This window comes from Chinchilla lanigera, unplaced genomic scaffold (genome assembly GCF_000276665.1).
Source record: "Chinchilla lanigera isolate Chin_1 unplaced genomic scaffold, ChiLan1.0 scaffold00058, whole genome shotgun sequence".
NCBI lineage: Eukaryota > Metazoa > Chordata > Mammalia > Rodentia > Chinchillidae > Chinchilla > Chinchilla lanigera.
The window spans coordinates 10700375-10726754 of NW_004955459.1; the positions used below are offsets into that span (position 1 = coordinate 10700375).

At 49.2% G+C, this 26380-nt stretch overlaps 1 protein-coding gene across 1 annotated transcript in view; it reads right to left on the minus strand.

The window, feature by feature from the left end:
- Window positions 1-270: 270 nt before the first annotated feature.
- Window positions 271-26380, minus strand: part of Marco (macrophage receptor with collagenous structure) — a 38578-nt gene continuing 12468 nt past the window's right edge. The window contains exons 2-17 of the mRNA XM_013521033.1: window positions 25631-25735; window positions 24613-24834; window positions 23303-23338; window positions 19079-19159; window positions 18956-19000; window positions 16943-16987; window positions 16562-16669; window positions 13103-13201; window positions 12962-12997; window positions 12403-12501; window positions 12253-12315; window positions 4458-4502; window positions 3044-3142; window positions 2491-2544; window positions 1729-1905; window positions 271-556 (exon numbers count right to left, since the gene is read on the minus strand). Of these exons, the coding sequence (XP_013376487.1) occupies window positions 426-556; window positions 1729-1905; window positions 2491-2544; window positions 3044-3142; window positions 4458-4502; window positions 12253-12315; window positions 12403-12501; window positions 12962-12997; window positions 13103-13201; window positions 16562-16669; window positions 16943-16987; window positions 18956-19000; window positions 19079-19159; window positions 23303-23338; window positions 24613-24834; window positions 25631-25735 (1445 nt within the window). The 3' untranslated portion in view covers window positions 271-425. The remainder of the gene's footprint in view (window positions 557-1728; window positions 1906-2490; window positions 2545-3043; window positions 3143-4457; window positions 4503-12252; window positions 12316-12402; window positions 12502-12961; window positions 12998-13102; window positions 13202-16561; window positions 16670-16942; window positions 16988-18955; window positions 19001-19078; window positions 19160-23302; window positions 23339-24612; window positions 24835-25630; window positions 25736-26380) is intronic.

A 26380-nucleotide genomic window follows, 5' to 3' on the forward strand; every position in this document is an offset into this window, starting at 1 on the left:
CAAGCCATTCTCTTCATTTGCTGCCCGGCTGGGGGGAGCTCACTCTGAGAGATGTCAAATGACTGAAGGGAAGCTCAAAGCCAGCTGTGGCCACAGGCGACCTTCACTTTTCCCCGTCGTGCCCTCCGCCCTCACCGCGACCCTGGACTACAGACTGTGAGGCTGCCCCTGAGTGCCTGGGCGTGGGAGAGTTCAGTGAACTGGCGCACCACTGAGTGGGGACACGGACACAGGGTGGGAGCTGCCAGCTCAGAGACATTCAGCTACAGCCAGTGATGCTGCCTGGCGGCACTTTGATTTTTATTAATGACCTCCAGCACCTGCTCAGCCAGTTCCAGGGAACCTTCACAGAGTCCTTTCCTTCCCACGTGTGTGTGAGCCCAAGGCCATCTTGGCGACAGAGTGGTGACTTCAGGGTTTCGAGATCAGCTGCACTCCACGCCGGCATCCTCGCTGTGGCCACAGTTGTGAGATCCCCAGGCGCTCTTGTTGCAGCTCCACAGGGTAGACTCAGACCCCTGGCAAGCAACATCATCCAGCCAGATCTTCCCAGTGCCTTGAGACAGAGGAAGCAAGAGAGAGCAGACTTTGGCTCATAGTCAAAGCAAAGGAGCTTCCATCTTGGGCAGACCAACAATGCTCAGGGCTCGCCTGGTATCTGAGAGGGACTCTGGTGTCACCCAAGATAAAAGCTATTTTAATATATATACTATTGAACTCTCCACCTAGAGGGTCTCCAGCCTTCTGTCTCCTCCCTGCTAATTTACTGCTGTAACCTTTTCTTAAATGCCTTTTAAGGCATTTGTATCTTTGTCAAACCCCCTTTCTTCTGATATAATTGAATGTATGCAATTGACATAATTGTCAGATTTTTTTGGTTAGCTGTTTACACTACAGTGTGACTTTACACATGCTTAAATATATGAAGAAAATGTGTATGTAAAGTTATATAGTCCAACTGGATCCAGATTAAAAAGTAAGTTTGCACTTTGATGTGGGGTAAAGGCAGAGGGCATCTGGGGGTGGTTATCATGGAAAATGGTCTAGGGCCCTGGGGGGTGTCAGATCTTATGGCCAAGGGAAGAGCTTAGGTTAAGTACTTTGGTGAAGGTTTGAACTTTGGTTGGGGAAAAAAAGATATAAACTGAGCTGATTGCTAGCACCCCAGGTCATCTTACTCAGATTGGTCTTTCCTGCTCCAATTGGTTTTATATTGTCTTCCAGCCCCACCCCCTTTTGGCGGTACTGAATATGGAGCACAGGGCCTCATGCATGCTAGCAAGGCTCTGTCACTGAGCCCCAGTCCCAACCTTCCTATGTACTCTTTAAAGATGATCACAACCAAGCCTGTGGGCTGGTCCAGACTTCTGGCTGCCATACAGCTACAGTGAGTTACCTGCCCTCCATCCCCTGCGTTCTGTAGAGAGAGAACACCCCGGTGAAGGGCCAGGTGGAGCTCTGAATGCAGGACTGGACAGACACTGACCAGACCAGGACAGCCACAGCCTCACAAGGACTTCAGTGTCACTTCTAGGGACAAGATGACATCTCTCTGTTGGGGTGGCCAAACTACATGGAGGTGAAATCTAGAGCCCTGAGCTGCAGAACTTTTCAGTTGCTTGAACCAATACTTTTAACCTAAGCCACACTGAGTTACTGACAATCACAGGTGACAACACACCACGCCAGCACCTTCTGGGTAGATGTCCTGGGTGATGATGCACTTACCACCTCCGTAAGAGCCAAGTGCTTTTCCCCTGCTGTAACCCAGCATGCGGCAGAAGACAGTGGCATCAGAGTTATCCCAGCCATCATCACAAATCGTCCCCCAGATGTTTTCATAGTAAACTTCAGCCCGGCCTCTAGCACTACTGCCGACGATCCTGACGGATGAGGCATATGAGCCTGGATGAAAAAAGATAGGTGGGGAAGGTGCCGACACACCAGGGCCTGTGTTAATGCTGGCTCTCCCTGTTCACCTGTGGAGGATCTACAGTCTCTCTGCTTGGCTCTCACCAGAGCCTGGAGGAAAGAATCCTACCTTTTGGAACGGACACAACCTGGCATCCCACCTGCATGTGCTGGGGTTTGCGGCACAAGGCCATAGGAGTAGGTGCCTCCGTGGCTGGTCTTGCCAATCTTCCAGACCACATTTAGCCACATGTTGCAGAGGGGAAAAAAAAGAGTTAAGGAAATGGAAGGGAGGAAAGAGTGGAGGGAGAGATGAAGAGAGGAAGAGATGGAGGCAAGGAGTGGAAAGGAAAGAGGAAGAAAGGAAGAGAAAAAGGGAGAGAAGGAGGGAGAGAGGTGTGCTGCTGCCCTGTGTCTACCTACCACGGACAGGTTTTTCAAGACAGGTGTCTGTCAGCTTTTCCCCAAGGTGAAGAATGTCTTTGAGAACCAAGCTCTCTCCCCACCAACACAGACATGATTTTCCAGAAGTGAATTGACCCCAAAGCACAAATTAAAAAGAATAGAAATGTCAATTACCTTTTTCACCTCTTTCTCCTTTCACTCCCTTTTCTCCTTTCTGCCCAGAAGATCCTGTTGTGAAGAGAAAACCCACACAATTTAAACTGTCCCCTTCCAGGGCCCCCTCCTCTTTTGCTAGCTGTGGGCAGGAAGGTGAGGACAGGAGGATGGAGGGATGGTGAGGTCAATCGCTCTTTTCCATCTTTGTAACCAGCGTCAGAGGGACTGGATGTGCATGGGCACCAATGGCTGAGCAAGAAGAAATGGGCCCAAGCTGCGCCAGGAAGGATGGAAATTAGATTAGAGAGGGGTGTTTGGTAAGAGACATGGAGTGGGACAGGGGCATCGCCTTCAAGGACAGAAGTAGGCAGTCATGGGTGCTGGTCAGGGACAAGAGCGTGTGAGGCTCATATGCCTGCCCACAGGCTGGCCTTGTGGAGGGCCGAGCTGTGCCTGGCTTACCACTGTGTGATCAGTGCCCAGGGCCAGACCAGGCATGTAACTTACCAACTGAATGAACTGACATGTACCTGCCTGGGTTGTGCAAATCCCCTTAAAAGCAGAGTCTTACCTTTCTCTCCTTGGTCTCCCTTCTGGCCGACTGCTCCAGGTGCTCCTTGGGAGCCTACCAGCCCGGGGATTCCCCTTTCTCCTTTTGCTCCCACCGATCCTGAAAGGAGAGAGAAGTCACTCCCATAGATAGCCTTCTCTGCCTTCCCAAGGGGGTCCCAAAGGCCCTGACACTTAACGAATGAGTATTCTCTAACTCCCACCTGCCCCATGCACGGGTTGTGTGCACATTCAGCCAGCACCTCAGGGCCAGCTCAGGCTGTTCTGCCCCCTGACTCCCACACTGACACTGTTGAGAACATGCAAATGGAAATGGTGAGCAGAGTTCCAGAGATTATCGGTCCTCAGCCGATTACAGAATTGTATGGGAGTTTGAGCCATTCTAGAATTGGCTAGAATATTTTTAGAACTCTGTGTCTCCTTTACTGAATTAAATAGTAATAGACAATGCAGTTCATGAGGAAGAGAAATTGTTCCAGAAATTCATCTGAGAAGTTTTGCTTTAGTACGTGCTATGGTTTGGATATGGTAGAGCATGTCCCAGAAGGGTTCCTATCCTCACTGTGATAGTAAGAGGACATGGAACTTTTGGTGAGAAGGGTTGGCAGGAAGTCCTTAGGAGAACTGGGGGGCCTTTTCTTCAGATGGGATTATGGTACCCCAGCTTCTTTTGCTCCCTGTCTGGCAATGAGATCTTTTCCTGTTGCATGTGATTCCACTATGATGACACCATTTGCCATGTGGCCTTCTTTGAGGCTGAGCAGAAGCCACCACCATGTCCTTGAACCTCTAGAACTGTGAGCTTAGCAAATCTCTTTCCACTTACAATTGTCTGCCTCAGGTATTTCATTATATTAATGAAAAACAGCCCAATGCATCACTCATTAGGAGTATGCTGTTGAGAAGACTAGACATGATGTGTAGTAGGTGCTGAACTCAGTAACCAACTACAAGCAAGGATTTCATAGGCAAGGATGCTAACAAGAATAATGTCCTAGTGACAACCAGCAGAAGGATTACAGGAGAGTCTTGTACAATCACCAAAAGGAAGAAAAAAACAGATCAAAACTGAGATGGGGAAACTCCCAACCCTGTGGGAGATGGAGGCTGCCTAGCTCCATGGTGGCTATACAGGTTGAAGCCACCACCTGCAGCATCAGCTCTCCTGACATTTTTATCCTTTGCCATTCTCAGCCCTTGCCCCACACCCTACAACCTTGAGTCATCAGGTTCCTACTGTTCTCCTTGTTTTCCAGGGAGGAACAGAGGTTTGGATGGCAGAGCCCTAGAATCCCAGCCTCAGCTTTAGGGTGAAGGTCACAGCTGTGTGTTCAAAGTCAACAAGACTCGACTTCCAGCTGCACAAACCTCTCCAGTCATCATTCTGAAGAATTAAAATGAAGCCAGCCCTTTACCTGGGACTCCTGATTCTCCTTTTGTTCCCTTTTGTCCTTGCATTCCTAAAATCAAAATAAAGAAAAGGAGAGACGATAATAAAACTTAGATATTAGACATTTTTAATCTTAGACAACCTCTACCTTTTGTCTGATTAATGCAGATGGAAAGATACATTGGTTCTCCCCAATTGTTTAAAGCCTTTCCAGCAGAGAATGAAAGGAGACAGACTGCAGAAAAATGAGCATGGGTGTGTTGGAGTGAAATAGCAACCTGCTGGTGAAAGCCTGGGGTAGACAAACCCCAGCCTCACTGACTGTCCTTCCTTGTTCACCAGTAACCTGCCTTCATGTCTAAATCCAATCCTATTTCTTACTGTTGTATTTTGTCAAGAGATACTTACTGAAGAAAATTGAGAAATATCTCAGAAACAAATATCTTGATTTCCAAAAGACTTTGAAGTGGACTTTGTAGCCACTAGGAGTTTGAAGGACCCACACCCATAACAGATGCTCCATAAATATTTGTTGATTTATTCTTCGTGGCTCAGCTGGCTAAATAGTCATGTGGTTAAAGGGTCTCCGGTTCAGAAAATGGAAAAAGAATAACTGCAGTCATTGGCAGTGATTTTTTATTTATATTTGCAGTGAGAGATCCCCCCTCTTTTTATGCCTCCTTCCTTTCCTTCCTTACTTCTTTCTTGACAGCCACTCATCCCTTTATTCCATTAACTGTCATGGAACACCGCTTGCCCCACACTCTGCCAGGCTACTGTGAAATCCTAATTTATATATTTAGCAACATCATGGTCTTTCAACCATAAAGGTCAATATTGTTTCCATTTCAGAACAATAGCACTTCCCAAGACAATTATACAAACTTGGGAAAATGCAAGTTCATTGATGACTCTTAAGTGGCAGTTACTAGAGGGTAACAAGGGGTTGGTGAATCAGCTAGTGAGGAGTGTCCGTGCTTAGGCCACACCCTTGCTGAGCTCCCCGCCTGGGACACAAGCCTAGCCCTGACCATAGATTTGCCCTTCTGATGACCACTGGAAACCACAAGAGCTCCATTATCCTCACTACAGTGGCTTGGGGAAGTTCCTCCCTTTCGACCCCTATCATCTACTTCATTGCCTAAATTTTCTGAGCACCTACAGTGTGCGAGTCAGAGAAAAGCAAGGTGAAGGGCCTGCCAGGCCTCTTGAGAATTCCAGATGATGTCCCAGTGCTTGGTGCTGCCTGGGAGGAGCATTAAAAAGCCAAGAGAAGTCAGAAGTTCTAGGAGGGCAACTACTCCAGCCTTAGGGCTGGGGACAGAGCTGATGCTAGGAGAGGCTTTTCCAAGAGTGGAAGGAGCCTTCGTGTCCAGGCTCTGGCCCCAGCACAGCCCAAGCATTGGTATACACCCTGATCCCTCAGATTCAAATGACACAGCCCTTAGGTTTACTCAGAGAACTTAGATTCAAAGATGTCAGCTGTTAACATCTGAAGCCTTCCCTGGCCTCACCCCATCAATGACATGTTTTCTCCACAGCATTACAGCGAAGTGGTTTCAGATTAGCACTTGAGTCTGCCTCTGCCTTGCCCTGCCTTTGCGACTTTGGTGTGGGTGTACCTGCTTGGGGCCTCAGTCTTCCTGTCTGAGTCTGCTCATTGCCTCATGAGGCCGTCATGAGACTAAATGAAGTAGCAGATGCCCAGGTTTGAGCACTGTGTCCATCCAGAGCTGAAGAAAAATAGGACCAAGAGGACACTGTGGGTCATTTCCATGTGTGTCTCCCCTTGAGGTGAAGACTGTCTTGGGCACAGGGGTGGAACCCCATCTGAGCACCAGGAAGTGTTTGCTGTTGACCTGAAAGGACTTAGCAGTGGTCACCCAACAGTGGGGGTAGATGTTTGTGCTTTCCCTATGTGCATCTGAAGAGCAAATGTCAAGAATAGGAGGAAAGGTCATGTCTAGAAATATGTATCTTGTGGGCATTAGATGGGAAAGCAGTCCACATGCAGATTCCTAACATTCTTTCCCAGTGCTAGAGGGTACCATGTTACAGGAATCTCATCCTCAAGAGCCTGTCCCCAGAAGCAAAGTTCATGGTCCCCAGGACACTGTAACCTTCCCTTACTGTCCCCATTGAAAGACATACACTTCTCCAGCTGTCCTTTAAAACTCTGTGTTATGGTTTTTATCTAGGTATGCCCCTAAAGCCTCAGGCACTCATAAGCTCATAGATGGTGCTTTTTGGAGGTGGCTGGATCTAAGGTGCATGAATATGGAGTAAGGGTGTATGAAAACTAAATTACTCCATTCATTGGTTAAGTTTAGTTCTAGGTATGGATAATATGAAGTCCCACCCTGGGTGTGGGGAGCACCAACCAATAGGCTTATAGCCTGGATGCAATATAAAGGGACAGAAAGAAGGCAGGCCTACTGCCTGCTCTGCCATGGACGGTTTTTCCTCTGCCTTGTCCCTCTGCCATGCCACCTTGCCTTGGAGCCAGATGAATATGGACTGAAACCTCTACACACTGAGCCAAAATAAATCTCTCCTCTTTTAATTTGGGGGTATCAGGTATTTTGTCCCAGCAACAACAAAGTAACTAAGACACAGTGTAAGACTAACAACCTCTACAAGACAGGAATATCAGAGAATCCCCAGCTTGTGAGGCCCGTGGCCCCATGCCTGACCTTACCCCCAAAGTTTCTCACACTCGCTTCCCAGCCCTCTCTCAGGGGCTCAGCATGTGCTGTGGCTGCACCATGCCAGGGACTTTACACACACTACCTTCCTTCCCTTTTTCAGCCGCCCTGCAAGGCAATGTTATTTTCCTCCCTTACAGAGGAAGAAGTCAACACTCAGATGCTAAGTGATTTATTGAGGTCACACAAGAGTGAATGGTGATGTTGAGCTGCTACCCAGGCTCATTCTCCACTGTGCCCTGTGGCTGCCTTTCTTCCACCACATGCCAGGCTCACCCCTTCCTAGAGCTTTACTCGAGCTGTCCATTTGGTTCCAAGGACACCTCTAGGCTCTCTTGAGTGATCCCTTTCCCCTAAGAGAGCGGAAGTCAAAGTGGTGTATGATCAAAATGAGATTTGTTTTAAAAGCAATTCACTAGGTCCACTCAGAGTTGTTGACTGAGTGAGACAGGAGTGGGAATGTGAGAATCTGCATTTCTAATAAGTGATGCTGCTGCTGCTGCTGCTGCTGTGGCTGCTGGTGCAGAGACCACACGCAGTGCCCTGACCAAATCTCACTCTGTTCAGGGACCAGCTCACAGCCCGCCTCCTCCAAGCAGCCACTCTGTCCCCACAGAATCTCCCACCACCCCCCATGCTGGAACTCTCCTTGAGCCATGTCTGTCTGGCAGGGCTTGGCCCTTGATGAAATGCCTTCTGAGATGTTTTTAATGGCCGTCAGTTTTGTCCTCAAAACTCCCCCTTCAAAAGGAGAAAATTAGAATCATGTTTTGTGTGATTTCTTTCTAAGCCTCACTGGACTCTAAGGAGGCCCTGGTGGAATGGCTGCTCACTAAGGATCAAAGGACAGTGTTCATCACCCTCCACTGAAGTAGCACCCTGACTGGATCATCTAATGCATGTTGGGAGGGTCAAGTGGCTGGAAAACAGGATCTAGAAAACTGCATGTCCTAAAACCATACAGGGGAAAAATGCGTGTGAGGTAATTCTTGAACCACAAGCAAACCGGTTTTCACAATCTTAGCAAGCTGAGAGGGCACAAATGTTCATTTTCAAGGTATTTTTAGAGAAATGATTTCTTCACCCAAGAAAATAGTTGGATAGCACAAGTCTTCCTCATATGTAGTGGTCTGTGGGTGCTCTGATTAAAATCATAGCTTGTGCTCTGAGGGTAAATGGCCAGAGTGTTGTCAAAGTGGTAGGAATCTGGATGTTCCTCCACACTACTCAGACACCACGCAGAAGGAAACCGAGGCCCACCGTGAGCAAGTTCCGGCCCACAGTTAGCCGTCTGACCAGGAGCAAGTCCAAGTTGAAGATTAAATTTCCTGATTTTTTAGTTAAAGGTAGAAATTTCCAATACACTGAGAAACTTCCCTAAATATCATCACAGTGTATGGGCCAGGTTCAGCTTAGTAGATTTAGGGGGACCTAGAATTGAGTTAGGGGTAGACTTCTGCTCTAAGAAACTTAGAGGAAAATTAGGAGAGTTTTATAAGTGACCATTAAGTAATTTGGTAGGACTTAATTCTTGAACTACCCAAGTACTTAGATAGGAGGAGTGGAATTAACTAAGAAAGTATATTTATGTCATAGAACCTAATTGCTATTATATACTATTTTTCTTGCTCATCTTCAAATATTTCAAAATGCAGATGAAAACAAGGTTTTCAAGTTATTTGCACTTGTGTTTTTCCTCAAGAGTAAAATAAAAGCACATACGAAATTTTGATTGTTATATTTCGGCCACTGAGATGAAGGATTTTGATCAAATTGGTATTTTGGACCTTAAATGTTTTGTTGCTTCTAATATCACTTCAGGCAGTGGAAGTGGTCAAAAAATAAATGCCACAATTCCAAACTGCTTCCTTATTTCCAAACTTTGCTTTTCAATGTAGCTAAGGGATGTAGAACAAAAATTTGGTTATTTATTTATTTATTTATTTTTTTTTTTGCAATCTTTTGAAAGAGAAAAGGCTAGAAACACTGAGATTAAGGGATTGGATAAAAGTCTGTTCCTGACAGGTGAATGAAATTCACACTGGAGAAAGTTCTGGTAGGTATATCTTACCAATAAGATGTGAAGTTTATCTTCCCCCCAAGAAATATGGAATCTCCTTTCTCCTTCCCTCAAGACGTACAAACATATTCCACCTGAATCAGTTGGAGCATGGCTAGGGACAGTCAACAAACTAGGAAGGTTCCGTGACTGAGCCAAGACTTACCCTTCTATCATGGAGATTCAGGACATGGACAGGGCAACTCTGATTTCTTTCAGGTTCTATTCTATGCTGTTCTATACAACTAATTATAACAACTCTACATCGTTCCATACGACAAAATATAACAACTTTATGTCATTCTATATAAAATCTGTAAACACACACATTTAGACCCAGATTTTGAGATTAACTCTCAGACCAAGTGTGTGCTAACCACAAGCAAAGGATTTACCCTTTCTGAGCCATTGTTTCCTTAGTTGCAAAATAGAATGAAAAACTCAGCTGTGTGGATAGATGAAGTAACACCATGGGAGTAAACTCCTGAGCACAGTGCCCAGGCCAGAGAAAAACTTCATAACAAATGGATCTCTTGTTATTTATAATTAATGCTCACTGATGAAATCTAGCTGTCACCTAGGTCAAACCATTGAGCTGTAATTTCTGTTTTCATCCAAAGTGACTAGATATGTTCTTGAGAGATTAATGGTTTTATTTACAAAATGGGTAATACATTAGCTCGACAATCTGGCTGATATATTATGGACAATCACCATAGCAGCTTTTGTTTGGGGAATACCAACATGCTGACATTGGCAAGTGTACACTGTCTTCCATGATGAGGAGGTCTGGCTCGCACACACCCCTGCCCCGCCTTCTCTTACTTTAGAGCTCATCAAATCTAATCTTTCCAGAAATTCATAAGCCTATACCTCCAGCACCATATACCAACCAGAGTATGGTCCTGGGGGCCTATAGTTCCCCTGGTGGGAATCTCACTATCTACTTGATAAGGCAAGCATCTGGACTTGGGTGAGAAACTTATCTCATTTTACAAAAATGTTAATTATCATACATCCTAAATTAAAATGTAATTCATCATGTTTACTTGGGCAGCAAGAACTAGGGGGTAAACCCTAGAATATGACCGGTTGGTTCTTATCACTCGGGCTGCTAGATGTAGAATCCATACTCATATGTGCGCTATGGTGTCTGTGCTAAAGCTGGTATGTGATCTTTGATGAGTAACTCAGAACAATTTCAGAGCCTGAGAGCTTCATGTTTCTTCTTAAGAGTGAGAGAAGCTGTTACTGCCTCTCTCTGATCCTTTCTGAACAGGCATGGAGGGAGAAGGTGTCACCCAAAAGAGAGGCTGAGGAGGAAGAGCCCAAGACAGAGTGCAGTGGATAAGCCCCCAGCTTTTGAGTCAGCACGGCCTAGATTCCAACCGTGTCTGCACATCTTACGGTTCTTGACCTTGGACAACTTACTGTCAAATACCACTAACCCAAGTGCTTATCCCCCTGGATTGTCACAAAAATGCTCCTTAGCAGGCACTGCTCTTGTGACACCAGCCCGCCCAGGGTACAGGGTGAGGGGCAACATGCTCTACCCTCAGGAAGCAGAAGGCTCAACCTTGGGCTCTGGGGTGTGGGCACAGGGCCTCTGTAAGTAAAATTATGTTTTACTCCTAATGCTCCTTGGTAAAGAGCTCTGGATCTGGCAATGAGGGGGAGGGCAGAATGCAATTACTATGTATAACTTAGGGAGGAAAGCAGTCACTTCCAGGAAGGTACACAGAAAACGGAGGGGCTAGAAGCTTCAGAGGCAAGTCAGGTGGACCCTAGTCAGGAGACCAGAGAGTATGAGGCATAAGATTGGAAGGGACACCTGACTTTCACACTCAGAGAGAGCCTCTCTTATGGTGACCTCTGAGAGGCCTCTGCATGGGATCAGCTAGGGGAGCCCCTGCACACACCAATGTACAATGTGTGGAAAGAAAATGGCTTTGAGCTTGATGGAGCAGAGGACAGAGGAGGAGGAGGAGCTGCTTTCATCATGGCTCCTGACAATGTTCAGGAAAACTCCAAAGCTCACAGCCCACAACTCAAGGATCACTAGGCGGTAGTGACGAATGAATGGCCAATCAACCCACTACTTGATCAGATAGAACTGTGAGGCCCTGGTGTGGGCCTGTAGCATGGCCTGACGATGAGGAATTACTATGCACTTGGTCTGGCAAACCATGATCTTCTGCTCCAGCAGAAGAGGTCAAGGCAGGCTGTCCACACACATCCTTGGCAGACATGAGCCCTTTCTCACCACCCTGTGCCCCACACCGCCACAGAACTACTGCCTGCACCTGGCACTCCCCACTGCAGCATCCAAGAAGTGCGCCTGCAGTCTGTCTCCCACACTTCTCCAGGTTGTATGGGGGAATGGTGAGGGGCTGGCACCCAACGCAGACTGTCTAGACTCAATGGAAACAATGGAGGGACCTGAACCTGAAGACTGGGCGACATTAGCAGAGCGGTTTATAAAGTAGAGCACCTTGGAAGGGCAGCATATAGTCCAGATTAAACTGGCTGATTGTTTATAACCTAGACTATACTGACACAACAGTATAAAGACTAAGTTGGCATCATGGCTTTAACCTAGTCTCTGTGAGTTTCATTATTGTAGGCCAGTGTTTGCTTTGCCTGTCCCTTAGGATAATGTGCAAGAGGGGTTTCTTGACCCTCTTGTTGAACCCAGACTGCTGACCAGCACCCCCAAAGGTCAGAAGGAATGAAAAGTATGCACACAGCTAGCTGAGTGGCAGCCCAGGGCAAGATGTCCTGCTCTCCTCCATTATGCTGGAGCTTTGGTACTGGCATTCAAGGCCCTCCAGGAACCCAGCGCAGAGATAGAACAGCCCAAAACCCTTGGGCTCAAAGGGCTAGAGGTAACTGCCTTCTTTCATTAGGAAGCCTCAGGGATCAGAACACTGGAGACCTCCACTTTCTTCCATGGGCTGCTAGGAGGCCTCCAACTCCATCGGTTGTGACACGCAGCACCTCACACACACACCTACTCACCCAGCACCTCACACACACACCTACTCACACCCCATTACCTGGATCACCCTTGCTTCCTTTCACGCCCTCAGGTCCTCGATCCCCAGGTCTACCCGGTGCTCCTAGAAGACAGACACCATAGAGGGCATCAGGGCTGGGCAGTGCCCAAACGTCACTCCCCAGGCCTACTGTAAGATGCAAGATCTCACCTGCTACTCCAGCCGTGCCAGGGCTGCCACGTTCACCCTTGGGCCCCAAAGGTCCTGCTGCTCCGGGAGGGCCTGGAACACCTGGCGCTCCAGCTTGTCCTGGAAGTTAAGCGGTGATTATGAGGCTGATGGTCATTGGCAGAGGGCCTGGATGACCTCCCCCGGTGAGACATGTGCTTCTTAATACCTTCTAATCCCTCGGCAGCTGTAAACTGTGTCTTTAGAAGCCATGAGCTAGCCCTATTAGTGGGAGGATAATTAGCATCAGCAACTATCTTCCATTTGTTGCTGCAGCTTTGGTGATTACAGATAATTAGGATCTCTGGGTGTGGATGTCCAGCTCTACACCCATGGGTGTGAATGTCCAGAGTAAGGTCCACTAAGAGTGCTATCAGTTAAGCCTGTCCTTTGTTGGAGGGACTAGGTTTTCAAGAAGCCCCAGTATTTCATCCTGGTTAATACTTTGATGAAATAAAAGATGGTGGAGTCAGGTCCCTAACTTGACTCTGCCCAGGGACTGTAAAGGCTAGAATGAAGCCCAGTGGCCCCCATTTCCTACCTCGATCACCTTTGGCTCCAGGAGATCCAGCGACACCTAAAATGAAGGAATACTTTTAGGAATATTTTTTTTTTGACTCAGCTTCCTAGAGAAAAAGGGAAATAGTGGCTGCTCCATGGCTCTGGCCTCAAGGGCTCTTACCTGGTAGACCTGGCTTCCCTGAGTCACCTTTGCTCCCCTGGGGCCCGGGGGGCCCCATGACCCCTGTGTCTCCCTTCATGCCCATGTTCCCTTTGCTCCCTGAAAAAAGAAGGAGTTGAAGTCAGTCATGGAAGGTGGACAAACCCAGTCAGAGACTCCCACCCCAACACTTCCTTCCCATCCACATTCTAAACTCAAAACTCCTTGAGCTCCTACTTGGTGCTCAGAAGTGGAATTAGTGACTGCATCTCTCAAGAAGCCCCTGGAGACAGGACATAAACTCATGAGCAATTAATGAGGTGACCTGGCACAGATGATGGTGTCAGATGGCCCTGTAGCTGGGCTCCCAGGGCCTAGTCAGAACCCTGGTCCCCTCAGGAAGGAGCAGAGTCCAGGTTCGACCAGCACTTTTTTGGCTGCTTTAGTGTGTGTCCTCTGAATTATTTTCAAAGCCCTTCATACTGAAATGTGAATATTCTGGAAAGCAGGTCCCCAATTCTGAGAATTGCAATGTGGGGGCACTGATGATAGAGATTCACATTTGTTGCAGCTCCTATTCCTCCTAGCAGTTCAGATATGGGCTTCCCTGGTTCCCAGGGTTTCAAATTTTCCACTTGTCATCAACATTCAGGGCTTGTCCAACCTGTCCTCTCCTGAGTCCTCCGTCGCTCCCTCCTCCTTTCCTGCCAGTGCCTGGTGCATATCAATTGAGGGCAGCTCCTCACAAGGATAGGGCTCTTCCTTCCAGTGCCAAAGTACAGTTAGGTAGGGAGTGGGCTTCAGGCCATACCATGCAGGGCTCACTCAGCAGTGGCCCAATGGGCAGCTGGTATCCAGTAAGTTGATGATGCCCTGTGTTAGCCGGGTGTGAATGTCTCCAGTGCTATACCTCTGGGGGCAAGATGGGGTGCAAGTCTAAAGAAGATTATCTCACCCCAAAGCAACCTTTTAGGCTGCCAAGGAGACTAGTTGGGATAGAATTTTGTTAAAAGGTATTCTTGGCCCTATCTTATTATTCTGATAAGATGGCACTCGTGACTCAGTGACTCGTGACACAGTGCCAAGCTTCTGCCAGTGAATTAAAAACTGGGATACAAGGCTCCAAAGAGGAGAGCGGCAGCCTTTCTGAGCCTGAGCTTGGAGTGAACTCAGTGCAAAGTTTGGGAGCTGGGCTTGAAGAAGGACTGTTCCCTTCTGGAGACAAAGCAATCGTGAAGAACTCAGTTCCGTGGTGCAAAACACCACAGGAGAGGAAGAATGCGTCCTGGCATACCATCTCACAGGAGGGTGATGAACTACAAGGCCTCACATGAGTCAAAATAGCTAGAAGAGAGGATTTTGAATTCTCATCCCAAAGAAATGGTAAATGTTTGAGATGGTGGAGAACTTAAATATCCTGAACAGATCATTATACAGTGTATGCAGGAACCAAAGTTTCACACTGCGCTCCATAAATACACATAATCATTTGTACATTAAAATTAATTAATTAGAAAAGGAACTTGGCTACAGTTGAGGTCTCATGTTGCAAACACTATAGGAGACAGTTCTTAGTCTTTTGGAGTGTCCGTCTGGGAAAAGGTACAAGGCCTATTTGATCTGGGCCGGGACTATTACATTGTAGCGATTGTTTGGCCAGCTGTACACAATGTTTTCTGAATGGTCTGAGCCTGCATCTGTGTTACTAGAACTTCCATGTCCCCATTGAAGGGACAACTTTGGGAAGCAGGGCAGTGCCCAAGAGGTCCAGCAAGAGGTCTAGACCCTGGCTACTACTCAGGAAGCGCAGCTGTTTCTGACTTGAGAATGCTCCAGTCTTGGAGGACAAATGGGAAAACAGGGCTGTCTATCGCCTGGGACTTCATCACGGCGCCCTTTTCACAGGTCTTACAGTTCAGGAACCCGCAGTGGCCTGGGCAGGTGATAAGCAAGCAAGATGTCACGATCTTGGGAGAGGGGATTTCAGGAGGGGACAAATGACTTGGAATCCTGCTTTCTGAGAATGGAAACAGATGTGTTTCTCTTTGCTGGCCACCACCACTACGGCTTCCAGGCTCCAGCTGGGTGTGGACTCCATTGGAAGTAGATCAGACTCTGCCAGTAATGCTGCTGGGGTCCCCTTAAGAGAGGCCAGGTCTCCTTTATCAAAGCAAGCTGTGCAGTGGCAGCTTTAGAGGATTCTCAGAAATCACTACCCACTCCTTCACCTGCTTTAAGAGTGCCCCTCAGTCCCACCAGGAAGGGCTGCCCATTAAGACCACGTCAGCCTGTTCATCATAGGTCAGCCCCAAGTTCTAAGTCACTCTTGCACCCCTGCATCTGCACTGTTGGTCCTCTTGCAACTTGAACTCATTGGTCCTCATTCTTTGACTGGCACCACCCAGAGCAGGTCTGTTTTCTCCCCTGCAAGTACTTTCCAAATATTAAAGAGTGGCTGGCATGTCCCTGCCAAGGGCTCTATACTTAAAAGTAAAAACCCTTGGTTTCTTATAAGGTAAAAAATTCCTATCTGCCAGGTACAATGTCACACATCTTGTACGTCTTATACTCCATTGGAGTTAACCCTCATTAGAAGTCAGTGTTATTATCGTCCTTTGGTAAGTGAGTAACCTGAGACTCAGTGAATCCAGTCATTTGCTCAAGGCTACCCAGCTAGTGAGCTGTATTAGAATCCAGGCTTGTCTCATTTTGGAAATGAAGTCTTTCCCTTTCTACCGTGTTGGGAAATTATGACTACTACTAATAAGGGTTATCATTTACCATGTGGCCAGCAGTTTGAAAACACAATCTCTAGCCCTGATCACTGTTCTGCACTGCATGTACAATTGTGTTATTATTTTAATTGAATTACCAGTCTTGTCTGAAGTGAGCAAACTGAAGTCCAGAGGGTTGAGGAACGTGCCCACTCTCACAGATGAGCAAGAGCAGAGCAGGATAGAAACCAAGCCTGCCTGGTTCCCCTCATGGCATCCAGAGCCTCCTCAATTTGGCAGCAAGAGGCAGATGAGGAGCACAGAGGTGCTCAGTCAAGTTATGAGCCCTGGGGCAGTGCTTTTGGCTGTAGTGTAAGACCTTCAAGGTCAGAATCATCTGAGATGCTTCTTATGCATGGCGCATAACTTGAAATCACCCTCCATCGATGAGGGGATGCTAGCGCCCTCCTTCTAGAGGCAAACCCTTTGCTCTCTTTGCCAGCCTTCCCTTCTCCTGACTCCACTCCCAAGGCCCTCTAGCCTTCCTCTCTGATCTCCTAGCATGGCTTGGGCCCTTCCCTAGTGACAGAAATGGCACTGTCTTCCCTCTCACATTGCATGCTTGTCCTTTGCTCACCTGGAAAGAAAATGTCATCCTCAATGCCCAGGGGTGCCTATAGCACTAAGAAAATGTGCCGTCACAGAATTTGGGCCTCTGCTCCCTCTGACCTCTCTGTGAGCAACACCATCCCAACACAGCGCTTACCTGGGTGGCCCAGGTCCCCTTTATCTCCCTTCGCACCAGTTTCCCCTTTGGGGCCAATGAAACCTCCGTCGCCTTTGCTGCCTTTCTCCCCTTGAGGTCCTGCTATGCCTGTGAAGAGAAGAGCCGGTGAGGGGCTCCCACCGCCCCCAGGATGGGGGCCTGGGAAAAGCAAGTAGTATCTGGAGGGAGGGGAAAGTGTGCGCAGTGGGGACGTGTTGGCTCAGTCCTGGCTGGTCTTGCTGAGTAGACTAGGACTTGAGAGAAGAGGACTGTGTTCGCCCTCAGGGACAGGGCTGGGACTATGTAGAGAGGACATTAGGGCAGCTGCGCCCAGGCCTTAAACGGGGGACCCCTGACCTCAGGAGGGGAAGCCCAAGTTACCAGCAGCTCCTTGCTCCCCGGGCACACCCTTGGGTCCTTGGAGGCCTGTGGAGAAGGAAGGAAGCTCAGTTGCTGTGGGCCAGGCTCTTCCATTAGCTGACATTCTGGATCCCCTGTGGTAGACAACGTGCCCTTTGCAAGACCCCCTCCCCATGCACATACACCTAGGGCAGAGCCCCAGGTGGGTCCGGGAGGAGTTCTCTTTCTTTTGCCAAAGACAGGACAGCACCTGGGAATGTGTCCAAGAGGAATGGAAGAAAAACTTTTAGGGTAAAATGAGTGGTTTGGAATCATAGCTCTGCTACCGGGCAGGCTGGTGACTTTGGAAATGTCGTGTAAGTACTCCACACTTCTATTTTCTTGGCTGTAAGATGGAGCTGGCCATAACTGGATCTCAGCAGGGATCCTATGCTAGTATAGGGCATGTGGGAGGTTTTTCTAGCCTTTCCTGGGGGACCTAGCAGTGCCCCAAGGTGAAAGCGGGTGGGCTCTGGGCTCACACTGCCCACAGCACTGCTGCAGCTGTGTCTTCAGTCTGTCTTAAGTCTGTGGGTTCCATGCAGGACTGGGCTGAAAGAAGTGCTGTCCAGTCAGAGGTCAGCATGCTGAAGAGGAGCTAGACTCCAGGCTCCATTCCTGCTTGGAGCACATCACTGAGTCCTTGGGCTCTGGCTCTTCATTTCAAGCCGGCTTCCCTGGATGCTGTTTGGAAAGCTCTAGAAACCAAGACCAAGTCCTTTTCTCTCCAAGCGGGGAGGAAGGAGGAGGAGCCACTGCCCTCAGAGTGAGCCTGCCTTGCTCCAAGCTCCCGAAGGCTGAGTATGAGAGCATTTGTGATCAGGTTGTGTGAGCGTGAGCCTGAGAGTGTGTATGAGTACGTATGTGTACGACTATGTGTGCTTGTGCATGAGAATTTGAGTATGTGCATAACTAAGCACAGATATACACATATATGAGTGAGTGTTTAGGAGCATGTGGGTGTGCAAGTGTGTGGTGTGTGAGTGTGAGAATGTGATTATGTGTATAGATGTGTGGCTGCAAATGAGTGTGGATGAACATGTGTGAACACATGCATGTGTGTGAGAGAGATGTTGGTGAGCTGTGTGTGCCCCTCACTGCATCGTAAACTTCTCTTCCTACTGCTTAAAACCTCTGAGAAAAATGCCCACTCGAAACTTAGAACAATAGGTTTTTGGGAACCCGTCTACTACATTTCTTCCAGAAGTCAGTTCCCTGCTAGATCCCCCTGCTGACAAATTACCTTTCTGTGCCTGCTGCTGTTTTCTTTCTGCCTCTGCAGCCCAAAGCCTAGAGCGTGTGGCTTGCTTACTTCCCCTTCCTTGGAAATCCTCTGGCTCTGCTCTCCCAGAGATCTTATTGTCTTTGCATCTTTACAGAGCTGCTGCTGCAGTCCTGGGGAATTCGGGGCTGGAGGGTGGGGGTGGAGAGCAGGGTGGACTGTAACAGTCACCGGCTCTGGTCTGGGTATGTCCTCTGGGGAGGGACAGCTGGGCCCACTCCCTGTCTGACTGGGTCATGGGTAAGACCCTGGGCAGGTCTAAACTACAGCCTAAAGAATAGAGCCTAATACTTTCCTGGCAAAGATCATGGGTTCAAATCATTATCCAGAGCCCCCAGCACCCTGAGGCTTAGGCGACAGCCAGCGGCACAGCGGCACATGGGCTGGGCTCTCAAGTTCCTGCTGGGTGGAGGAGCCTGACTTTCCTCACAGTGCTCTTTGGTTTGATTGCCCCAGCCCAGAGGACCAGGCAGTAGTGTTCCGGCCTCCCAGGCCTCCCAGACCAGGCGCCATCTCTCAGTGCCCCCTAAGCACTGCAGCCCTGCCCTGCCCTCCTGCCATGCAGGTTACTTCCTTCTACCTCTCAACCCATCCCAAGTCTTGGGGAGGCCAGCAGCCTCACAGACCCCAGGGAGCTTAAACTGCAGCCTGGGCGATGTCCACAGCCAGGGCCCCATACTGAGAAAACCAGCTGCAAATTTCTTCCTACTTACCGGGATCTCCCTTCCTGCCTGGTGGGCCTTGGAGTCCCAGGAGACCTGGAAGGGAAAGGGAGCTCAGAGCGTGCCCTGCACAAAGCAGGGGCAAGACTACAGAGCCAAGAGAGAGAGCCATACCTGGGCTTCCAGCCGGTCCCACTGCCCCCTTGTCTCCCTTCTCGCCTGGCCTTCCAGGCACACCGGCGGTTCCCTTTGGACCTGGAAGACAGGAGGAGAAGGAGCAAGAAACACAAATGAGCCAGCTAGATGGGGTGGGAAATAATGCCACTCACTCAATCATTCACTCAACAAACTCTCACCGAGTGTCATGGGCAAGCTAAACTGTGTGGAAGGAAAAGCAGAAGATGAAGACAAGAATCCTTCCTACAAGACGCTCATGGCCAGGGCTGGGGATGTGGCCCAGAGGTGGAGTGCGCGCCTCGCCTGTGTGAGACTCTGGAATTAATCCTTACCACCATGGACGGAAGAAAAAAAGAAAGTGAGGGTAGGATAGTTCATGGCCTAGAAGGCAAAAACAAACCAAAAAAACCTTGCAGAGATGTCTTCTTAGAGAGGCTGAGTCACACAGATCTGGGCTCAAGGCCTGGAAGGCATTATGCAAGTTACTTCGTCTTTCTGAGCCTCAGCTTCCTGGCCACTAGGATGGGTTTACTGTGCTTGTTGTGTGGAGCTGTCCTGAGGTGACCGCATGGAGATCTCTCAGGTAAAACTCCTAAGGCAAGCTAAGGGGCACGGGACCAATTAGTTCTGCAAGTCACGCAGTGCTCTACCATTCCCAGGGAGTGCTTTCCAGGCAGAGTGCAAGTGAGTCTCACAACAACACAGGTGGGCAGCACACGGCTGCTTGTTCCCAAGTCACCAGGGCGGGGACTGGCATGCTGAAAGGCTTGGGGCTTGCCTGAGGCCACATGTTGGGAGGGAGGCTGCTGGGTTCCAGGCGTCCCAGGGGTAAAGCCTTTGCCCTGGGAAGGCCTTGGTGGGAACTGGCAGTGAGCTTTCTAACTCGCAGCAGAAGTGCACTGCAGTTTGAAAGACCCAGAATGTTGTAGCGTGTTGTGGGGCCCAGAAGATGGAAGCAGGATCAAGGACTAGAACCTTCACTGAACATGGGGTCCTTTGTGGTGTATCTCAGGAGAAAGAATCCATTGAGGATGTAACAGTTACCCTCTCCTCAAGGTCTGCACTTGGCCCGGCCCTGGCTTACTTGTCTGTGACATAATAGCAACACCAATCTCCCAGAGTTCTTGGGGACAGAACTCTGGGGTGGTGGGACATGGGACACCCAGAGAAAGAGAGCTCTCTGTGCTCTTTAGGCAAAAGGCAGAGGTCAGAGCCTCAGAGGGATCATGGCAGAGGGGACAACTGACCCTGCAGAACTGACCCTCCCCAAGCAGACCAAGATTGGAAGCTTCTGGCCCAGCACTTCTGCGAAAAAGTACCCACTTTCTGCCAGACTGGGTCCGGGACCCTCCTAGGGGCTTCCCAGGGTGAACCCCTAGGATCCTGCCCCTGTCGGCATTGCCCCTGTTCTCTCATGGTGGCCTGGCCCTTGGCTCAGGAGTCCCACTTGGCTCCTCCAAATCTGCCTGCACCATCCTGAGGAAGTGGATGTACCTCTGAGCCTCAATTTCTTTAACTATGAAATGGGGATAACGCCAATAGCTGCTTGGAGTTAATGTAAAGCCTCAGCAAGGCACAAAGGGTATGTGTTTTGTGCTTTTCCAAGGGTGCCTACCCACCTCACCCTACTCTGGACCTGCCCGGGACATGCTCACTTCAGCTCTCTCCTCTGCTTCCTTGCTTTAGGACTTCATGCATAAAGCCTTCCTTCTCTGTGTTCCTGACTCACCAAGCTCCCTGCTCTGCCTCAGGGCCTTTGCACAGGCAGCTTTTGGGGGTGTATTTCCTGGCAACCTTCTTTGGCCTGGGGGGGTGAGGGCCCTGTACACTTCCTCACACAAGGGTCTGTCTGCCTTATTGTGCAAAGCACCTTGTCCCACCATGCCTTGCTCCTCCCTAAAGGGGAAGGTCAGAGAGGGCAAGGCCTTGTATACTTCCTGTCTTGATTTCTAGTGCCTATGGCAGTAGCTCCTCCTTACAGAGATTTCAATAAACCTTTGTTGGGAGGAAGGAAAGAAGTCTAGAATGGGTAGGGGAGGGAAAAGAGGGACAGGTAAGCTCCACAACACTCCTCCAGAAGCTTGGCTGGGGGGTTATTTTCCCCACTGTGTCCAGAAACCTGGGCTGAGGGTTGAACTGGCAGCAGCTGCTGTGGTCTGTGCAAAACAAGGAACTTGTTCTGAGCTCCACACCCCTTCCCCTGCCTTCCAATGCTTCTCCAGTGAATCTGATCACAAAAGGAGCCTTTGGGGAGTACTGACCAGGCAAGACGAGGCAAGCCATGGGGAGGGGGACCGAGGCCACAACCTGCTGATGGCTGGGGGTTGGGTGGGGAATCTGGGAAGGCAGGTAGTGCCCCAGCTCCTAGAAGTGCTGTTTCCTGTCTCTGCTCTTTGGGCTCCAGAAGACGAGGAGTGGGGAGAGGGAAAAGGAGAGGGAGAAGGAGAGGGAGAGAAGTCAGAGATGGACAGACGGAGAGACTGAGAGATACGAGAAGATGGAGTTGGAGAGTCTGTAGACCTTCAGCATCTTCCAGTCCTACATTCTCAGATTTAACCAACCATGGATTGAAAATATTTGGGGATAATCTGTCTCTGTGCTATGCATGCATAAACTTTCTTCTTTGTCATTTTCTAAACAATACGTCAACCATTTACATAGCATTTACATTATATTCGGTATTATAAGTAACCTGAAAGGCTTTAAAATATACAGCAGAATGTGTATAGGTTATATGCAAATATGATGCCATTTTATACAAAGGGTGTTAGCTTCTGCTCATTTGGGTATCCGTGGAGGCCCTGGAGCCAAGAGAGACAGACAGACAGACTGGAAGGCCACAGTGGGCTCTGGCTCCCCATCCGGACCTGGAGCTCTGAGCCTAGTGGTGGTAGTAGTGGTGGGGTGACAGGGTCGATTTTCAAGATCAGACCAACTCCATTGGGTTGAGAGAAGGAAACGCTGATACCATCAGCTGAAGTGACAGAAGTTGTCAGAAAAGCAGCTCCTTACAGGAGAGGAGCCAATATTCCTCAGTTGGGGGCTGTCCAAAATCCTTTTCATCTTTCCATTAAAAGAATCACAGCAGGGGCTGGGGATTTAGCTCAGTGGCACAGTGCCTGACTGGCAAGTGCAAGGTCCTGAGTTCGAGTCCTGATACCAGAAAAAAACAACAACAAAAAAGAATCACAGCAATAGCCAGTACTAAGAATAACATCTCTACAGTGTGCTGACTCTATGCTGGGCACTGGATGGGCCTTTTACAGAAACTGCTGTATCCCGCGTTCATCTGATCATTGGTCCCCTCTGATCATTGGGGAGGAAGGAGCTCAGAATGTTAAATGACTTACTTGGTGTCATCCATCCTGTGAAAGGCAGAGCCAAGGCTTGTGTTTAGCTCTGCCAGCCATCAAGTTCACCCTCCTGCACTGTACAGGGCTGCCTCACAGCTTTCCCTGGCCAGAGGGGAGGTGGGCCATGCCTAAGAAGCCACGGTGCTGAGGACTCTGTCCCACAAACATCAAGAGTATTTGTCCTCTGGGTAAAATTTCAACTACCTAGCTGCTGGAATGCAACAAGGTTGTGAGGGACATATGGGTACACAAGTGTGTGCACGTGTGCATCACAACACACATGTGGGCTGAGGAGGGGAAAGAGAGAGCAGATAACCACAGGCTTTATCCTAAAAAACACAGGCTACTGTCTGGCATCTTTTTTCACATCATCCCCCTAAGTCTTAAAACAGCCTTATGAGGCGAGCCCAGTGATCACCATTACTTTCCACACTAGTAGAGACTGAGGGTCCAGCAAGTTCTGTCCCAGGCAGGGCTACAGCGATGGGACTGTGCCCTGCAGGAGACATAAGACAAGCACCTATGGGAGTGAGCACACCACGCTGGTGATAAGCCCTAAGTGACAGGTGAAAGGGCTTAAGGGAGAGAAGGAGAGAGGCTCTTAAAAGCTGGGATGCTGGGGAGAGGGAGCAGAGGGCATGGGCTTGGACTCTGTGGGAAGATGGTGAGGTTTGGATGGGAGGAGTAAGAGAGGAGGAAGTCATTTGCAGCAAGGAGAGGGCAGAGGCCAGGAGCTGGTCAAGGAGCAAAGAGGTGATGCCATTGAAGTCTGCTGAAAGGTAAGGTGAGATCGACTAGACATAGCCCCAGATTGGTCAAGCCCAAGGAGCCCTTGGGGGAAGGTTTTGGGAGGGCACAATGAACCTACCTGGGGCGCCTTGTTCACCTTTGATCCCGTGTAACTCTACAAGGGAAGGAGACAGGGTTTCAGGCTCTCAGGCAGCAAGCTGGTCTGACCTAAGGAAGTGTGTGTGGGGCTTTGGTTTAGTCTGCACACTCTTCCAGGGGTCCCAGGCTGTACCTTGGACAGCTGTCCCCCTACACTGTGTGGGGAGCAGAGGCTTCAGCTAGACTAGAGAGACAGGCTTCAAACTCCTGGGTGTGTCCAGGAGAAAGGCCTTGGAAAGCACCTGCTGTTTCACCCAGGAGCTGCAGATACCTAGGAGCTGCAGGAGTGGGGAAGAGGGCTGGACTGCCTTTGCGCACCAGACTTTGTCTGATCCAGCTTGCAGAGGCTCCTGGGGTTGAGCAAGCGCCTTCTCATGTTGGCCCAAACAGCTCCTTCACATTTCAAGCGAGGGAGAACACCCCTACTCTGTTCATCTGCCTGCAGCTACAGGTTCTACTCATAGCCTCAGTGAGCCTTTGCTTTGCTCCCTGGGGAGGCCACACCTTCTGGAGGGATTTATCCTCCTGGACTTGTGTCTCATGGGATCACCCTCATAAGCTCGAGCTTACTGGGACGCTGGAGCCAGAGCAAGGAGCTCTGCTGGGGCTGGAGGTCCAAGTCACAGTGTGACAGTCGGGTTGCCCCCTGGGAACTGCTGAGAGTGAAGTGTTTCCCATTCTGGGACAGCCTGAGAGAAGAAAGGGTGCAGCTGTAAGGCCCTGAGAGCCGAGGAAGAGGGTTGGCATTTCCACCTCTGGTTCCTTTTCCTCCTGTGCTCGACTACTGTACATTCAAGCCCCGATGTTTCCCCCAGCTGCCATCCCCTGTCCAAAGACCCCATGTTGTCTGGACTAGCTTAGAGCCCTCATTGCTCCCTCCCCACCTACAGGCCACTGTGAGTCAGCTATACAGATGAGTTCCAGGAACTCGCCCAGGCTCTGCATTTTACTCACTTACATGGTCAGGATCTGTCTGGGCACTTTGTGACCCAGACCCGAGCCTGGACTGGTTGCTCCACCCCCGACCTCTCAGAGCCCTCTTTGGATTGGGCTTCTGGTTCCCCGGTTTCTGACCTTTCTGTTTCTATGGCCCTAACTGTGGCCTCCCCCGTGGTCTGTGTGCTGCAGCAACATTCTCCTCATTTCATACCATCTCTCAGGACCCTCACCTACTGCCTTGTCCCCAAAGTCCCCCACAGGCCAGATCCTGGAATCCCTCTTTCCAAGGAAAGAGATTCATGAAAACCAACATCTCTGAGAAGTCCCAGCCCAGAGAGGAGGAAGCCAAACCTGCATTGCGAGTGAAGTCCTCCACCCGCTGCAACATGTGCTCCTGTCTGGCTTGGACTTCCGTGATCTGGGCCTGTAGGTCTTGCAGCCTCAGTGCGCTCTGAGCCTTGTGCACTGGATGTGCCAAGCGCAGGAAGGAGAAGGACTTTTCCGGAAGAGCAAACGTTTCATTGGAGCAGTTGTATGTCTCCAGGATCTGGAGCCGCCACTGCAGTTCCTGGACTGGACCCCACACATACACACACAGCATTACTTTACGGACCTCATTGAAGCCGATCCCTGGCACTCTTTTGTCACATGTATGTGACTTCTGTGTACCCTACATTCATAAACACAAGCTCCATGTGCTGCTGGAACCTGGTGTGAGCACAGAGTTCATTCTGTACCTGAGCATGTATCCTCCTCCACACTCCTTACACATCCCTGGAACATTCCTTAAAGCTGTGCCCATGGCATCCACCCTCAATCTCTTAACCTCATGCAGTCAGACTTCTCTGTATGCTCTGGGTGTGAATTTGTGACAACCAGCATGCTGGTCTGACCTAAGGATGTTCAAGCAACATTCAGGGGTGATCTTCATATGCTGCTGACAAGTGTTTGCGACAACTGTGTACACAACATGTTTGGGTGACATCAGTATCTGCTGATGGAACTGACTCACTGGCTTTGACATTTGGATGGGAATATTTTGGAAGTAAAATCATGTTCAGGCAAACAGTTAAAGTGACAAAGCCCTTTCCCACCCAGTGTCTGGGAATCATTTAGGTCAGATGCTGATGGTGAACCACACATGAAACCATGGCATCTTCACTGCTTCTTACTCACAAGTTCCAATGTGCATTCTCACCCTCTTCCTGCACAGACTACTTTTCACTCTCCCGTCACTGTGGGGACCCAGGGGACTGAGCACTCTTTCCAAGCAGATGGGTACCTGGAGCCCCCAGAACTGTCCCTTCAGCCTGAGTCCCTGCATCAGAGGAGTCCAGTATGGGACCACACAGAACAAAGACTGCTCTACCTTGGAACTCCAGCAGCACAGCAGCTGCTGTGAGCAGAATCAGGTAGATGATGATCACTGTAGTCATGATGAAGTTCACCCCATTTTTCTTCCTGGGTTTCAAATCTGAAACACAAGCCCAGCAGAAGGTGATAGCTACAAAAAGGCACAAAGCAGAGGGCCCAGTCTGTGCCCAGCCACCTCGGTGCCAGCAGTGGCTCCCTTGGAAGTCCCATGGGAAAGACACCAGGCCCACAGCCTCCCAGTTCTTCCCCCATCCAATTTTTTGCCACAAGGTAAGAAGTACTATGCTACTCACCCATCTGTGTGGCAGAGCAATCAACCTTTGTGCTATGTGTTACCAGTCGGGAGAAGTGTCACATGGACCTCCTTTGCTATTCCGTGTGACATTTGGCCCATACTTGGGTTCTCAGCTAGTGTTTATGGAATGAAATTCTGAATTTATATGTTTGAATTTCCAAAGTCTTGGTGGGGTAAGATTGCTCTCATTTTATAAACAACCAGCAAAGTTTAGAGAATCGAATAACTTGTTAGGTTATAGGATGCGGCTCTGGAATTCGTGCTCATGTCTTTCTTTTTCTTTAGATTTTTAAATCATAAAAGGAAAGCATGCTTGATGTAGTCTATTAAGCAATATAGGTAGAATGACAAGAGTTAATGACCTGGCCTGAATTCCCTGAAGTCCTACCTTGCTGAGGTGAGCTTTATTAGCTTTCTGAGCATGTGTTCACACGTGTTCACACAATTCCA